Genomic DNA, 16,236 nt, shown 5'->3' with positions numbered 1-16,236 from the left:
GCTTTCGTGAGCTACAGCTCACTTCATCGGATGCACTCAGCTCACGAAAGCTTATGCTCAAATAAATTTGTTAGTCTCTAAGGTGCCACAAGTACTCCTTTTCTCTGTACTGCTTGTGTCACTTTAGTTCTCATACAGAGCTCTACTTCTGCAAGTTCCCTCCCAATGGAGCTATCCTGCAGGACCTAGGTTCCCCAGGGCTGGGTTCTTCCAGCCCCAGAATCAGATGAACACACACATTAACAGAGCGCGTCTGAGAGAACTGGGTTACTCAGCACTCCCAAGCTGACCCAGTATATGTCCCTGGACTCTGCAGGCTGGGTCGAGCAGCACTTCCAAGCTGTCACCCTCATACGCCATGGGCACCGTGCCGGAATAGAGCCCGCCTGAGCAAGCTGGGTCGAGCAGCACTTTGAATCTGCCACCCTCATATGTCCCAGATTCAGCATGTCCCTATCCCCACTTTCACATTACAATTGTTCTGGTAGTAACCCACTTGATGAGCAAACCCCACAGGATTTTTGGGCGCTGCAGGGATCTTTAGCTTAGGTATGAGAAGCACTGCTGCAGAGCTAATGAGGAAGCCAAAAAACACCCACAGGGAGAGGGATGGGGGAGAAGCAACCAGCTTAACCATGAAAGTTATTTACTGCGAGGTAACCATAGAGGAGTCAAACAAACAAAACCATTATAATATTATAAAAGTCAGGTTTAGAAAACTATAACTGATCACACAAGTCAGGGTCAGAAGGCTAGAGAGGGAGAGAGAGAGAGAGAGAGAGTGGTGGTGGTGGTGGTGGTAGCTGAGGGTCTGGAGTGCTGGAGACAGGCAGAGCCCCCAGCGCGATCAGTCAGGAGAAGATGAAGTCCCAATAGAACTGATGCAGATTTTGGATCCAGGCATCAGAACACTTACTTGAGTATGGGTAATGGTTTTTGTAGGGAAGAACAATGGTTCAAGTACACTAGAAATGGTTCTGAAAACACTAGATTTGTTTGTGGCTAAGTATACTCAAGGGAGTATACCAAAGTTGTTTTGTTCAGGCTAGACAATAGGAACTGATCATTCCTGGCTATGGGTGGTGTTCCTGCGAGGGAGCTCACAATGCAATTAGGCAACTACAGTATTTTGGATACCAACAGAGGATTTATTACTAGAATTGGTCTGATAACTTCTGAGCTGGGTGTGTGCAGGCGTGGGTTCACTAACATCTGGAGCAGAAATCCCGCATCATGCAGTGCTTCCCTGCTTTTCTGGTCCCAGAGTTTCATGTGGTTCTTGCCTTGGAATCTCTGTTCTCAATTCTGTATGCTAATGGAGATGCCTCCCTGTCCCATCTTAGATGCAAATGAGGCTAGGGGAATTTCTGTAATCCTGTCACTCTTGTCCGGAGGGGTTTAGGTGTGATTCCCACTGCCTTTTCATTGCTTTTTGTAAATCTTTCTTCTGATTGGCTTTGGTTCAAGAGAGGCTGTCGGGGAAGGAAGGTCTTTCGTGAGTCAGACAGATTGGGTACTGCACCCTGGATCCCCAAGAACACAGAGCTGATAGCTAACAGTTTACTATCAAGTATCAGGGGGGAGCCGTGTTAGTCTGTATCCACAAAAACAACAAGGAGTCTGGTGGCACCTTAAAGACTAACTGATTTATTTGGGCAAAAGCTTTCGGGGGAAAAACCCACTTCTTCAGATAGTTTACAATCACTGTCTGAAGTTCCTTTCCTCCAATTCCACCCTAGATGCTCTCCAGTCTGACTTCAGCCCCTAGCACTCCACTGAATCCCTTTTCCAGTATGACAGAATATACCTGTGTTCAACCCTACACACTATTGTATTAATTTTTGCACAAAGCATGTCTTTTCAGGTATCATTTGAAAACTCAATGTGCTGGTCACTATTGTTCTGATAAAATGTGTGGCAACACTGTATGTAAAGTTATAAGATTTCCCTGTATGATATCCTTAACACATGTTCCAAGCCCCACAGCTCTGCCCAAACTGAGGCTGGCAAATATCTGTCCTAAACAAAGGAATGTCTGTTCTGCTTAATTTTCATTTAAGTAGTAAACAGTCATCATGCAGGAAGGGAAACAAAGAAGACTCATACAGGTGAGAAAAAGCCATCAGGAAACATCTTTCCACATAGACTGTCTCCTAGTGCCCAGCTGGAAATTTTTTCAAGAGAAGAATTGAAACTACAAAAAGGAGGGTCAAACACCCCAAGACACCCCCCTCTCTCTCCCTGCCCATTGCATTCACTCCACCTGAAGCAACAAAGGAAGCATTTGTTTGTCTCTGGGGGAAGGATCCTGACCTACATGTTCTGGTCAGAAAGACTGCTGAAAGCATGTGGTAAGAAACTTTGCTTGAATCTGATACAGTTTGTTAGTTAGGTTTTATTAAACAGCTTATCTTTGTTTTTCTGGTAACCATTTCTGACTAATATGCCTCATTATTTATACTCACTTAAAATCTACCTCTTTGTAGTTAATAAACTTGGTTTACAGCTTTATCTAATCCAGCGTGTTTAAACTGAAGAGCCTGAAAAACCATTTGAGATAATAAGCTGATATAGTATTTCCGGACTTAAAATATTTTGTACTGTCCAGGAGAGGGCTGGACAGTACAGGACATATTTCGGGGTGTGTGTGTGTGGGGGGGGAAATCTGGGACAGAGTGTGTTGAGGTTACCCTGCAGTATACCCAAGGCTGGTAAGAGCCAGAATGTAACCCAAGCATGGGTGGCAGGCTGCTGTTCAGACAGACACTCAGGGGGTGGCTTGCATGCTGGAAGGCTGTTTGAGAGTGGCCCAGGTGGGAGCTACTTCAGCAAGGCATTGTAAGGCACCCAAGATTTCAGGGAAAGGGTGACACACCTGTACATTAGTCTGGATTGTACCCTGGTATGTCACAGCCAGGTTCTCTGATACCCTTTTGCTAGCCAAAGTGCAGAACCAGTACTCCACTCATTCTCCTCTATCTGTCAGTTACCTTTGATACCATTGACCATGCTCTTCTTGAAATCTTGTCCTCTCTTGGCTTCCATGATTCTGTCTTCTCCTGGTTCTCCCCCTATCTCTCTAATCACTCCTTCAGCATGTCCTTCAGAGGATACTCCTCAACCCTCCTTAAAAAAAAAAAGGTTTTTTTTGTTTTGTTTTTTTTGGGGGGAGGGGGGGGAGTTCCACAGAGTTTTGTCCTTATCCCTCTATACCTTATCGCTGGTAATCTCCTCCACAAATAAAAATTAAACTATCATCTCTACTGTGATGAATCACAGATCTAATCTGTACTCTAGGCCTGTTTCCTTCTGTCCAAACTAAATTTTTGGTCTCTCTCTAACATCTCCTTATGGATGTCTAGCCTTCACCTCAAGCTCAACATGGCTAAAAGAGAGCTCTTAATCTGTCCCCCACCCACTCCCCCCACCTCCTTTCTCTATCACTGTGGAAACCATCATCCTGCCTGACATTCAGGTCCATAACCTGGGTGTCATCTTCCACTCAGACCTCTCTAGGTCCTCACATCCAGGCTATATCTAAGTCTTGCTGATTCTTTCTGCATGACATCTAACATATGGTCTTCCTTATCAATTCACACAGCTAAAACTCTTATCCAGTCCTGCATCTTGATTACTGAAACATCCTTTCCTTTGGCCTTGACAAATGCAATCTTGCCCTGCTCATCTCCATTCAGAATGCCAATGCTCTGACCCTGTAACTACTCTCTTTGAATCCCTCCACTGACTCCCCCACTTCTCTATTGCACCAAATATAAGATGCTTATACTCACTTTCAAGGCTTTTAATGGCCTATGCCCATCCTACCTATCATCTCTAATTCATGATCAAGATGTTGACTCTCTCCTCTGATTGGCCAATGATACCTCCCTCCATCGCCACTTGTTAAATTTTCAGGCAAGCACCTTCGTGCTCCCCCCATCCCATGATGTTCCTCATGCTTGAGAGGTGCCTTCAGTAAACAGTCACAAAGCTACCCCATTAACCGCTTTTAACTCCCTCCTTAAAAGACTCTCCTTTGCCATGATGCCAACAAACAAACAACGGCTGCACTGTTGGTGTACTGGTACCACTGCCTATCATGCTGGCCAGTACAGTCTCAATGCTTCCTTGTATTCACCTATCTGTTAGTACCCAATTGTCATCAATGATCATACTTTAAATTGTACTTTTGGTTAGGGACAATCCTTTTGTCCTGTGCTTGTACAAAACCAAGCACAATAGGGTCCTGGTCCATGACTAGGTGCTATGGTAATACAAATAAATAATAAGTCCCAAAATGATAATTAATGTTCCCACATCAATCTTAAGTCTGCCCATCATCCAATTAAAAATGACACCTAATATTGCATTTTCAAAATATTTCGCATTTAATAAAACCTAATTTATATCATGTTAACATTCTGTCCTCAAAACAAAGAAGCAACACAGAAAGCAACAGGACTGTTGCCTGTTATGATTTTGGAACATGGACATTAACATACCAGGCCAATGAAAGCATATGTTGAACCACAACATCTTGGGAAGTGTGCCTTTGCCTCTTCCCCATTCTTTTAAAATCTCCCCCCTCCCATTCCTACTCCTCAACACAGTTAATGGCTTGATAGAACTTGAGTGTTCAGAACTGATTGGTGGTGCCTTTATACACAAAACTAAGACAGTACAAGTAGTTTACATAGTTACTGTTACCATGTGGCTTTCGATTATTATATTGTGTATTTTAGACAAATTAAAAGCATATCTGGTCAGCCAAAGGTGGTATAGATTTCAGCAGAACAGGTGCCTTGTTGGTTTGCATGGGTTTTGAAATGCAGTCATATTGCAAAAGATAACATTCTTCTTGAACTGTCCAAAATGTGAGAGCACACACTAATCACAAAGCAGTGCTCTCTCACAGCAACGTGATATCTACTAAATACAAAGAAATAAAAATGTCCAGACATGCTAGACTGTTGTAGCATTAACAGAACATGATCCAGAATGTAATTTACAAAGTTCCCCATCTTCAGAAATATGAGAATTCTAAAGAGAACGAAAATTAAGTAGACTCTCTTATCCTGAGTCTCTTTAAAGTCATTTCAGGCATTTGCTCAGGACTGGTGCTGTTTATAAGAGGAAACTGGCAACACTGGTATTGTGGTCAGCACCTGATTCTGGAACACAAAGATTTTTATCCTGTCAAACACCCAAAGAAAGATAAGCAGGATACTAACATACTGGATCCAGGCAAATTTGATCATTTCCCAGAACCCTGGCTGATATGTGGTAGGAGTCAAGGAGCGTTACATAAGAAGCATCTGAAATGTCTATTACACCAGATAAACTTGAAAACTTAAAATTAAATCCAGCACAACTGAATAGATGTATGTATGTACATCTGGAGAAGGAAGAGGTTAAAAATAAATCCAGAAAAAAAAATTGGACTAAGGGAATTGAACATTCTTTTCATAACCATTGGAAGATGGAGCCATAACAGAGCTAGAACAGGTTTCTAAAACTGCATTAATGTTCCGAGTACAAGTTGCTGCACCTTAGGATCTACATATTTGCCAAGAAAAGTTTAGGAACATTTCCACTCCTTTGATATTACATACAGATGAAGTGACACAGACACTGTATTTGAAGTGCAGAACATTGTTAAATACCTTGTTACCTCAATGGAGTTCACATAACTCCTAAAGGATATAAAATAACCTCCACTGGGTAATGGATAGTTGCATTAATCACAAATGGCGCATCTGCTGCTCTTCCTACCAGCCAAACAGGGTTGGGATCAGAAAGAACTGTTGTTACTGCAATGAAAAAAGAATGAAGGCTCTTAAGGGGCCTTTCAAACTGATACCCAAAACACAAATCCCCTGAGAACAGCCACCAAACATTGTTATATGTCATCACAGATAAACTGTCCTGGGGTTGGTATCCATTAGTTCAGACTTACCATTTCTATCTTGATATGCTGCAATGATGTTAGTGAGATCATAGTCACTTGCAAAAGGGCTGGTGCCATTGATCACAGATACCTGTTACACAAGATGATACTTTAATGCCAATATAAAACCTTCATGCCCCACTTTCCAGAAAGTTGCTTTTATCAAATTTGTTGCACAAAGCGGTTCTGTCTGTAAAGATAAATAATCCCAGTCCTGGGTCTGAATGGCTTGGCAGCCACAGGACCTTCTCCCACCCTCCAGCTCAGCAAACACCTTAGTTTAGAAATTCTGGGTAGGGGTAATTCTGGTCATTACTGATGCAGAAAGGGTAATGAGAAGAAAAAGGTTCTCCTCACATTGTATCTGACGTCTACTCCACAATGGCTAAGTGACTGCCTCTGGTGCAATTTCAGGTCTCCGTTCACATAAAGCTGGGACCCTGGAATAGGGGAAGATGATTGGATAAAAGCCATGCTCTGCATCACAAACGTTGACATCCTCTGAAACAGTGAACAGTAGATACAATTAAATATAGGAAAACTCTCCAAAAATCTTCTACCTTTATAAGTCTACAGAATTTCTGTATGGGTTTTATTTTACATCTTCTTGGCTCTTAAATTTTAGTGTCAGATAATTTTAGACATGAGGCTTCAGAGATTCCAAGGTCAGAAGGGACCACTGTGGTCATCTTTTAGTCTGACCTCCTGTATAAACACAGTCCATAGAACTTCCCCCCAAATACTTTCTACAGCAGAGGTGGGCAAACTACAGCCCACGAGCCACATCCGGCCCGTGGGACCGTCCTGCCTGGCCCCTGAGCTCCCGGCCAGGGAGGCTAGCCAGCCCTTGGCTCCTACCCTGCTGTAACCCCTCCCCTGCAGCCATGCTGCCACACGGCTTATGCCCGCCCACCTCCCAGGCTTTCCAATAAGCCTGTCCTGCCGCTCTGAGTGGCCTGGTAAGGGGGCAGGGGGAGCGGGGGGTTGGATAAGGAGCAGGAGGTCCTGGGGGGCAGTCAGGGGACAGTTGGATGGGGTGGAGGTGTGGGGGGGCAGTCAGGAGACAGGGAGCGGGGTTGGATAGGGGGTGGGGTCCCGGGGGGTCCTGGGAGTGGGGGGTACAGGGAGCGGGGGGGTTGGATAGGGGGTGGGGTCCTGGGGGGGTAGTTAGGGACAGGGGTCCCAGGAGGAGGCGGTCAGGGGACAAGGCGGGGGGGGCTGGATGGGTCGGGAGTCCTGGGGGGCCTGTCAGGGGGCAGGGGTTTGGATAGGGGTCGGGGCGGTCAGGGGACAGGGAGCAGGAGGGGTTGGATAGGGGATGGGGTCCGGGGGGTGGTTAGGGGCAGGGGGTCCCAGGAGGGGGTAGCAAGGGGACAAGGAACGGGGGGGGGGGGGGCGCGGAGGTTCTGAGGCGGGCAGTCAGGGGGCAGGAAGTGGGAGGGGGCGGGGGCCAGCCTTCCCTACCCAGGCCTCCATACCGTTTCGCAACCCTGATGTGGCCCTCAGGCCAAAAAGTTTGCCCACCCCTGTTCTACAGCATATCTTTTAGAAAAAACATCCAATCGTGATTTAAAAATGGTCAGGGATTGAGAATTTACCATGACCCTTGGTAAATTGGTCCAATGGTTAATTACCCTCACTATTAAAAAATTACACATTATTTCCAGTCTGAATTTGTCTAGCTTCACCTTTCAGCCACTGGATTGCGTTGTACCTTCCTCTGCTAGACTGAAGAACCCATTATTAAATATTTGTTCTCCGGATAGATACTTATAGACTGTAATTAAGTCATCCCTTAGCCTTCTCTTTGTTAAACTAAATAGATTGAACTCTTTGAATCTATCACTATATGGTACGTGTTCTAATTCTTTAACCTTTGTGGTTCTTCTTTGAACCCTCTCCAATTTATCAACATCCTTCCTGAATTGTGGGCACAAGAACTGGCCGCTGCATTCCAGCAGTCATATCAGTGCCAAATACAGAGGTACAATAATCTCTACTTCTACTCAAGATTCCTCTCTTTATGTACTGCAGGATCACAGTAGCTCTTTTGGCTACAGTGTCACACTTGGAGCTTATTTTCAGCTTATTATCCACCATGACCCCCAAATCATTTACATAGTCACAATTCCCAAGATAGAGTCCCCCATCCTATAAGTATGGCCTTCACTCTTTGTTCCTAGATGAATACATTTATGTTTAGCCATATTAAAACATATATTGTTTGCTTGCACCCAGTTTACCAAGCAATCCAGATCGCTCTGAATCAAGTGACTTGTCCCCTTTATTATTTACTGCTCCCTCAATTTTTGTGTCATCTGAAAACTTCATCAGTGATGATTTTATGTTTTCTTTAAGGTCATTGATAAAAAAAAAAATTAAATAGCGTGGAGCCAAGAACCAATCCCTGCGGGACTCTATTGGAAACACACCCACTCAATAACAATTCCCTGTTTACAATTACATTTTGAATCCTATCAGTTAGCCAGATTTTAATCCATTTACTGTGTGCCATGGTTCATTTTATATCATTTTAGTTTTTTAATCAAAATGTCATGCAGTACAAACTCATATGCCTTTCAGAAAACTATACAAATGTATTTTTTTGGTTATTAGAAGTTAACTACTTTAACTGCTACTCAAACTAGTTTATAGAAGCCCCATAGAATTCTACATGTCACATTAGGGAATCCAACATTTTATAGCTGATGAAAAAGACAAAAATTTGGCCATCTGACTTAGTGGAAACCCAATGATTTAGCAAATGTAAATTCAGCTGAGATAAATACTTTAAAAATTCTCATCACAGGATATGCTTACTGAGAAGCAGGAATTCCTGCCCAAAGGGTGAACGGAAGTAGATGGCTCCTTGGCCCTTTTTGGCCATGTAACCTACTGGAAGATTCCTACATTAATTTATTATAAGGGCAAAGCATGAAGAATTTCAGAACCTTCCACATATTAATAATTGCCACAAAAAAACCCAACCTTTGTTAACATACATTTAAGGTTGACTGGTAGTGCACCTATACTTAAACCTCTAAAAACAAGGAAATATAAAGTTATGGTAAAGGACTCCCAGACGGTTAAGCTTAAGTCTTCTTCTCTGCAGCTGGCAATAAACATCAGGACAAAACAAAATCTGACCTATCCCTAACAAAATCTGCCATTTCCTATGTCATCTTGTGTCCAACACAATGCTTTACAATTATTCCTCATCTTAACACCTACTGAAACCTCACTGTGGCAGGTGTAGCTGGCACCTGATCTAAGGATTAGTTGCAGCAAGTTGCCAAAGCTTGTGCTCTCATTTCAGGAGAGGTGCATGTGCAGGAACAGGTGCAACTAGGGTGACCAGATAGCAAATGTGAAAAATCAGGACAGCGGGTGGGAGGGCAATAGGTGCCTATATAAGGAAAAGTGCAAATATCGGGACTGTCCCTATAAAATCGGGATATCTGGTCACCCTAGGTGCAACTAAAGAAACGAGAGATCCCTTTTTTCCTGGACTGTGATATGCAGGAGGTTCAAGCAGATCGCAATAGACACTTGGGCTCTAAAATCTAAGAACACATGAAAGAGTTGTAAGAATATCTGCTAAAATGGCTGCCACCATCACCCCTAGAGGCTGACATTTCACTAGGTACGTCAAGAAGATAAGGGAATATAAGTATGCAGCATCCTTTTCTAACAAACTCTTGCATATTCTCAGTGCCCACCAGAACACCACAGCTGCACTGGCATTCACACAGTGACATGCACTCTGTCTTCTGCACTGTACTACTGCCTTGGAGAGTTCTAGCAGTCTGGTGACATATGCACCATAAAGCTCAGTCAGGAGTAACCAAAGGTGATGTCCCTTTGGTTGGAAAGTAGGGAGAAAAACCAAACATTGATTTAGTTAGTCCTGACATACAGCAGACTTAATAAAAATGTAAATAATGATCTTTTTTATTATCTGTTACAGTATTGCTACAGGAATGTTGCACTCAGCACTCAAATATCATTGTGACAGAGTCACCTACATTAACAGAATCTGAGCTACTCACATGTAATTGGTAGGAGAAAGTCAGAATGAGCTGGACCGCAAGTACTTGCTCTGTAGATTGTAAAGGAAGCTCTAATTTAAAATGTAATTGGTCCATTTTGCCATCATGATTCTTGTCTTCTTCTCTAGTCTATAAGACAGAAGAACTTTATCAGAAATGCATGGCTTGGTAATGGTCTCTTATTACAGGCAGATATCTGGAAGTTAATTACAGCATACAGACACTAAAAAAAGAATCTCAAGATGAACAGACTACATGTGCGGGGGGAAAAAAAGATACATCCTTATAATGCCACATTGAAAGCATCCATTTTGCCTTAGACTCACAGCACGCAGACTAGAGAAATGACAGGACTCTACTGTTCAATGTTTGGTTCCGTATCAAGCGGAGTGCCCCAGGGGTCAGTCCTGGGGCCGGTTTTGTTCAACATCTTCATTAATGATCTGGGTGATGGGATGAATTGCACCCTCAGCAAGTTTGCAGATGACACTAAGCTGGGGGGAGAGGCAGATATGCTGGAGGGTAGAGATAGGGTCCGGAGTAACCTAGACAAATTGGAGGATTGGGCCAAAAGAAATCTGATGAGGTTCAACAAGGACAAGTGCAGAGTCCTGAACTTAGGATGGAAGAATCCCATGCACCGCTACAGGCTGGGAACTGACTGGCTTAGCAGCAGTTCTGCAGAAAAGGACTTGAGGATTACAGTGGACAAGAAGCTGGATGAGAGTCAACAATGTGCCCTTGTTGCCAAGAAGACTAATGGCATATTGGGCTGTATTAGTAGGAGCATTGCCAGTGGATCGAGGGAAGTGATTATTCCCCTCTATTCAGCACTGGTGAGGCCACATCTGGAATACTGCATCCAGTTTTGGGCCCCCTACTACAGAAAGGATGTGAACAAATTGGAGAGAGTCCAGAGTAGGGCAATGAAAATGATTAGGGGACTGGGGTACATGACTTATGAGGAGAGGCTAAGGGAACTGGGCTTATTTAGTCCGCAGAAGAGGGAGGGGAAATTTAAGAGCAGCCTTCAACTACCTGAAAGGGGGTTCCAAAGAGGATGGAGCTGGTCCAGGGGTGGGCAAACTTTTTGGCCCAAGGGCCACATCTGGGTGGGGAAATTGCATGCAGGACCATGAATGTAGGGCTGGGGCAGGGGTGCAGGAGGGAGTGCGGCATGTGGGAGGGGATCCGTGTGCAGGAAGGGGCTCAGGGCAAGGGGTTGGGGTGGAGGAGGGGTGTGGAGTGCAGGAGGGGGCTCAGGGCAGGGGGTTGAGAGTGCAGCAGGGGGTTGGGGTGTGGCAGGGGGTTGGGGTGCAGGAGGGGTGCAGCAGGGGCTCAGGACAGGAGGGTTGCAGGATGCAGCAGGGGGTTTGGGTGCAGGCAGGGTATGGCAGGGGGTTGGGATGCAGGGTGCAGGAGGGGTTTGGGGTGCAGGCTCCGGGGTGGCAGTGGCGTGCAGCTTCCTGCCTGCCCTGGCCCTGCACCGCTCCCGTAAGCGGCCGGCACCATGTCCCTCTGGGCCCTGGGGGAAGCGGGGCAGAGGGCTCCGTGTGCTGCCCTCACCTGCGGGTACCTCCCTCAAAGCTCCCACTGGCCGTGGTTCCCCGTTCCCTGGGGCCCACGGCACAACAGGGCTGGCAATCCCATAGGCCGTAGTTTGCCCACCCCTGAGCTAGGCTGTTCTCAGTGGTGGCAGATGACAGAACAAGGAGCAATGGGTTTAAGCTGCAGTGCGGGAGGTCTAGGTTGGATATTAGGAAAATCTATTTCACTAGGAAGGTGGTGAAGCACTGGAATGGGTTCCCTAAGGAGGTGGTGGAATCTCCATCCTTAGAGGTTTTTAAGGCCTGGCTTGACAAAGCCCTAGCTGGGATGATTTAGCTGGGGTTGGTCCTGCTTTGAACAGGGGGCTGGACTAGATGACGTCCTGAGGTCTCTTCCAACCCTAATCTTCTATGTTCTCACAAGGCTGTCAGGTAGAACAGTTTGCCACTGAAATCAGAACAAGGCACTTGGGAACTACTACCAAGAGGTTAGAAGCTGAAAGCACTATCAAATAGCCAACCAAAAGACACTCTACACCAGGGGTGGGCAAACTTTTTGGCCTGAGGGCCACATCAGGGTTGCGAAACGGTATGGAGGGCCGGGTAGGGAAGGCTGTGCCTCCGTAAACAGCCTGGCCCCCGCCCCCATCCCCCCCCCCACTTCCCGCCCCCTGACTGCCCCCCCCCCGAACCCCCGACCCATCCAACACCCCTGTTCCTTGTCCCCTGACCGCCCCTCCTGGGATCTCCCGCCCCTAACCATCCCCAGCCCCCACCCTATCCAACCTCCCGGCTCCCTGTCCCCTGACTGCCCCGACCCCTATTAACGTCCACACCCCATGACAGGCCCCCCGGGACCCCTGACCCATCCAACCCCCCCACTCCTTGTCCCCTGACCGCTCCCTCCCGGGACCCCTGTCCCTAACTGCCCCAGGACCCCACCCCCTATCCAACCCCTCTTGTTCCCTGCCCCCCCCTCCTCCCAGGACCCCACTCCCATACAACCCCCCCCACTCCCTGTCTCCTGACTGCCCCCCCCAAACCTCCATCCCATCCAACCGCCCCTTGTCCCCTGACTGCCCCCCAGGACCTTATCCAACCCCCGGCTCCCTTACCAGGCCGCTCAGAGTGGCAGGACAGGCTTATTGGAAAGCCTGGGAGGTGGGCGGGCAAAGCCACGCAGCAGAGTGGCTGCAGGGGAGGGGGGACAGCAGGGGAGGAGCCAGAGGCTGGCTAGCCTCCCTGGCTGGGAACTCAGGGGCCGGGCAGGACGGTCGCAGGCCGTAGTTTGCCCACCTCTGCTCTACACACAATCCTTTGTGACATTTCTTTTCTTAGATCTTTTCCAGTGTCTATTTTCTCTTTATCCAATGCATCTATTTGTTCAGTATTCTCCATTCTTTCTCTCTCTAATGTTTTTCTAATTATACCTTACCAGCTTATTTTACCTCTGTACCTCCTTCCCTCATATCTTCCTCTTTCATTCTCTACCATACCATATATACCCTCATGGCCTGTACAAACCCCCAACTCCCCCAAGCCCATAAGGGCCTTTTACTTGGTGTCAGCCACTTCCCTCATCACTGGAGGCTTCTCAAGCTGCTGTGTGGGGCAACTGGCACGAACCCCAAACACAGATAATTAAGACAATTGGGCATCCCAATTAGCACCCACCTACCACCCCACCCCATTGTAGGTAACCTACTGAGATGAGTGGAACTCGCAGTTGGTCTTCCTGGAGGCGGTTGAAGGCTGGAAATGTGCTCCAAGCCAGGAAGCTGCCTGGGTCAGCTCCAGTCATAGCCACCAGCAGCACCTCATACTGAAACTGTACTGTGGGCTGCTCCATGTAGGTACTTTGTTTCAGCCAAAGTCCTGCAAGTAGAGAGACAATAGAAGAATCAGTGCTGGGAATGAGGTTGAAGGAGGAGTGAAACTTGGGAGGGTCAGGCCTCTCCCTGGTGTTGTTGCTGTCCTTCCACTGTTTCACTCACGCAGTTAAAGTTTGCCCTGAGCTGGGGGATCAGACAGGGGTCTGAGCCTAGTGGAGTCATTGGCACCAGGTTTGTATAATTTTTGGTGGTGCCCAGAATGGGTCCAAGAAGAGCTGTCCTGTCCATAGGATGGACCAGGACAACTGCCCCGGGCCCTGCACTTTGGGGGGATGTGGGATTCAGGGCAGTATAGGAGGTTAGCAGAGGGCCTGGTGCACAGAGGACAAGCGACCCTGTCCCAGCCTGCTCCGCCCCATCCCACCGGTTCCCAGCGTTGCTCAGGGGAGGAGGCGAAAGAGGAAAGAGGTGGAGCGGGGGCAGGGGCTTGGGGGAAGGGATGGAATGGGGACAGGGAGGGGGCGGAGCAGGGATGGGAAGAGGCGAGGCGGGGCAGAGTAGGGTGGGCTGGGTTGCTCACTGCTGCCAGTGCCAGCCCTCGGCTAATGCCCCAGGCCGCCCCAGACCCTGCGTCCTCCTGAAGAGTGGGGCCCCCCAAAGCGCAGGGCCCGGGGCAGTTACTCCAGTCCATCGTACGGATGGAATGGCTCTGAAAATATAAGCCCAAACATTGGTGGAGCCAGGCCCACCTTCCTGAATCCATATTACTCGCTGCCTGTGAGTGGAGTCTGTTCCCAGGCAGATTCATCCAGTGGAATTAAAAGAAAGCCTGTGAGAAATCAAGGCCATAATCCAACCTGACAGCGCTGTTCTGGCACCAGGCCACCCCAAGTGGCATCATTGCCTCAGAGGCTCTGTGGGACATCACCATCTCCTGGGAGATTGATGGCAGGCAGGCAAGGCATGGGGGTCCAGGGTGGAGGAAGATGCTGCTTGGAGGGCTGGGTGATGGTGTAGTCCCTAAGGGAGCACTGGAGGGACTGATGGCCAGCAAGGCGGGGTCCTTGGGACCCCACAGCCACAGGTGTCCTTGCCATGCTGTGGCTCTGACACTCCTCAGTAAGTAGGGCAGCACCCAGGACAGGACCTCCAGGGTCAGGGAGTGTCAGGTTGGGGGTGGATGGTTGGGTGCCTTAGTTTCCAACAAAAACAACGAGGAGTCCGGTGGCATCTTAAAGAGTAACATTTATTTGGGCATAAGCTTTCATGGGTAAAAAGCCCACTTCTTCAGATTCATGGAGTGAAAATTACAGATACAAGCATACAGATACTGATGCCTGTATCTGTAATTTTCACTCCATGCATCTGACGAAGCGGGTATTCATCCACAAAAGCTTATGCTCCAATACGTCTGTTAGTCTATAAGATGCCACAGGACCCTTCACCGCTTTTACAGATCCAAACTAACACGGCTACCCCTCTGATACCTGAAGAAGTGGGTTTTTTACCCACGAAAGCTTATGCCCAAATAAATCTGTTAGTCTTTAAGGTGCCACCGGACTCCTCATTGTTTTTGTGGATACAGACTAACAGGCTATCCCGATACTTAGTTCCCAAGGAATGTCCTCACTGGGCTCCAGCCCCGCAGGAGCCTGGGTCCCAGCAAGCCGGGAGGGGGCGTCTCCCCAGAGGGTAAGCCGGGGGGCAGCAGGGTCTGGAGGCCGGGCGAGGGTGGGTGCCAGGCTTCAGCACCGGACGTGGGCTGGGCCCAGGCTGTCCCCCGGTCGCGGAGCTCACCCTGGCTCCGATACGCCACCAGCAGCGGCGGCAGGTAGGTGAGTGCCCACAGCAGCAGCAGCCCCAGCGCCGCCGTGGAGCAGAGTCCGGCGCGGTAGCGGACGCCGGGCCCGGGGTGGGAGAAGAGCTCCAGCTGGACCATGGCGGGCAGGCCTCGGGCGCACGCCTAGCTCGGTGACTTGGGGTCTGCCAGAGGCCAGACTCCGTTACCAGGGCAACTGTTATAGACTGAGATTGACAAGAAATCAAACCAATCAGAGCGCCCGACTCCAACTGGGTGGGAGGAGTATAACCCTATCCAATGACAATGCACCCCTGGGCTCAACAGCGAATCAGAGGCAAAGCCTGGACTGAACCAGTGTGCAGGCTCCGCCTCTACTTTTCCGGGCGTCCGTTGTCAAATTCGGCCCGCGCGCCCCCGTCACCTTCCCGCAGTGCCCAGGATCCCCGACGTGGGGCTGAAAACCGCCGCCGTGCGGGAGAGGAGGAGGCGGCGGCTGCAGGCTTGAGTCCCCTCCCGCCCCGACTGGGGCTCACGGTGACGGGCGCCTCACGGTTCAGTTCAAAGGGCCCGTTCCGGGACGAGCCGAAACAGGGGCGGCAGGGCAGGGCTACGGGCCCTGCCATCGCTGCCCGCACCTGACCCCGTGGCAGGGGGCTCCTCATGATCCCTGCTAATGCGAGGGAATCGCTCGCCTTCCTGTTTCTGACACAGAAAACGCCTCGCTCCAGCTCCCCTCTCTCGCGCTGGCTGCCACAGTTGCTTCTCGCTGGGCGTGCCCGGGGCTTTCCGCCTCCCAACGGCACAGTGCCGCGAGCCGCTGTCCCCGCAGGGCGGCACGCGCCGAGGCGCGGGCTCCGTGCCAGGAGCAGCCTGCGGTGTTTTGTTACTCCTGCCATATTGAAAGGGTGGGGGACACCGCGCCTGGCCATAGGCACGAACCTCAAAACTGGCGCAAAGCATTTAACTCGCCGTGACCTCTCGGGTCACGTGACGGCCCGGGGCACGTGACGACACGTGACCCCAGTTTAAGGTCCCCGGATGTCAGGGCTCTTCCCCATCC

The 16,236-nt window shown here is 48.8% G+C and overlaps 2 protein-coding genes across 6 annotated transcripts in view; both read right to left on the bottom strand.

Moving 5' to 3' along the window:
* LOC102946181 (carbohydrate sulfotransferase 5) overlaps positions 1 to 5,800 on the bottom strand; it is a 25,217-nt gene extending 19,417 nt beyond the window's left edge. Inside the window, exons 1-2 of one of the 2 annotated variants that reach the window (XM_043526427.1) lie at positions 5,664 to 5,800; positions 2,991 to 3,126 (exon numbers count right to left, since the gene is read on the bottom strand). In XM_043526427.1, the coding sequence (XP_043382362.1) occupies positions 2,991 to 3,002 (12 nt within the window). In that variant the 5' untranslated portion in view covers positions 3,003 to 3,126; positions 5,664 to 5,800. The remainder of the gene's footprint in view (positions 1 to 2,990; positions 3,127 to 5,663) is intronic. The other variant, XM_043526428.1, reaches the window with a different exon arrangement.
* TMEM231 (transmembrane protein 231) lies at positions 4,365 to 16,168 on the bottom strand. Of its 4 annotated transcripts, none has more exons than XM_027824890.3 (7): positions 16,116 to 16,168; positions 13,249 to 13,418; positions 9,997 to 10,125; positions 6,305 to 6,448; positions 5,957 to 6,038; positions 5,705 to 5,810; positions 4,365 to 5,280 (listed from the first exon to the last, which is right to left on the bottom strand). In XM_027824890.3, exons 2-7 carry the CDS (start codon positions 13,390 to 13,392, stop codon positions 5,109 to 5,111), a joined length of 777 nt encoding a protein of 258 aa, XP_027680691.1. In that variant the 5' UTR covers positions 13,393 to 13,418; positions 16,116 to 16,168; the 3' UTR covers positions 4,365 to 5,108. The 4 variants fall into 4 exon arrangements, with proteins under 4 accessions (XP_027680691.1, XP_037733374.2, XP_007062486.1 ...); XM_037877446.2 differs by lacking the exon at positions 16,116 to 16,168 and adding an exon at positions 15,598 to 16,083; XM_007062424.4 differs by lacking the exon at positions 16,116 to 16,168 and adding an exon at positions 15,173 to 15,471.
* Positions 16,169 to 16,236: the final 68 nt, after the last annotated feature.

Source organism: Chelonia mydas, chromosome 12 (assembly GCF_015237465.2).
Source record: "Chelonia mydas isolate rCheMyd1 chromosome 12, rCheMyd1.pri.v2, whole genome shotgun sequence".
Lineage (NCBI taxonomy): Eukaryota > Metazoa > Chordata > Testudines > Cheloniidae > Chelonia > Chelonia mydas.
The sequence above is the reverse complement of the archived record's forward strand: the minus strand, read 5'-3'. Positions and strand labels throughout refer to the sequence as shown.

Coding starts and splice junctions, on each gene's coding strand:
- TMEM231 (XM_037877446.2), bottom strand. CDS start 16,072: ATGGCAGGAGTAACAAAACACCGCAGGCTGCTCCTGGCACGGAGCCCG. Junction 6,449..9,996: donor CTTTCTCCTACCAATTACAT/GTGAGTAGCTCA, acceptor TCACTGTTTCAG/AGGATGTCAACGTTTGTGAT. Junction 5,281..5,704: donor TACCCAGTGGAGGTTATTTT/ATATCCTTTAGG, acceptor GACTCCTACCAC/ATATCAGCCAGGGTTCTGGG.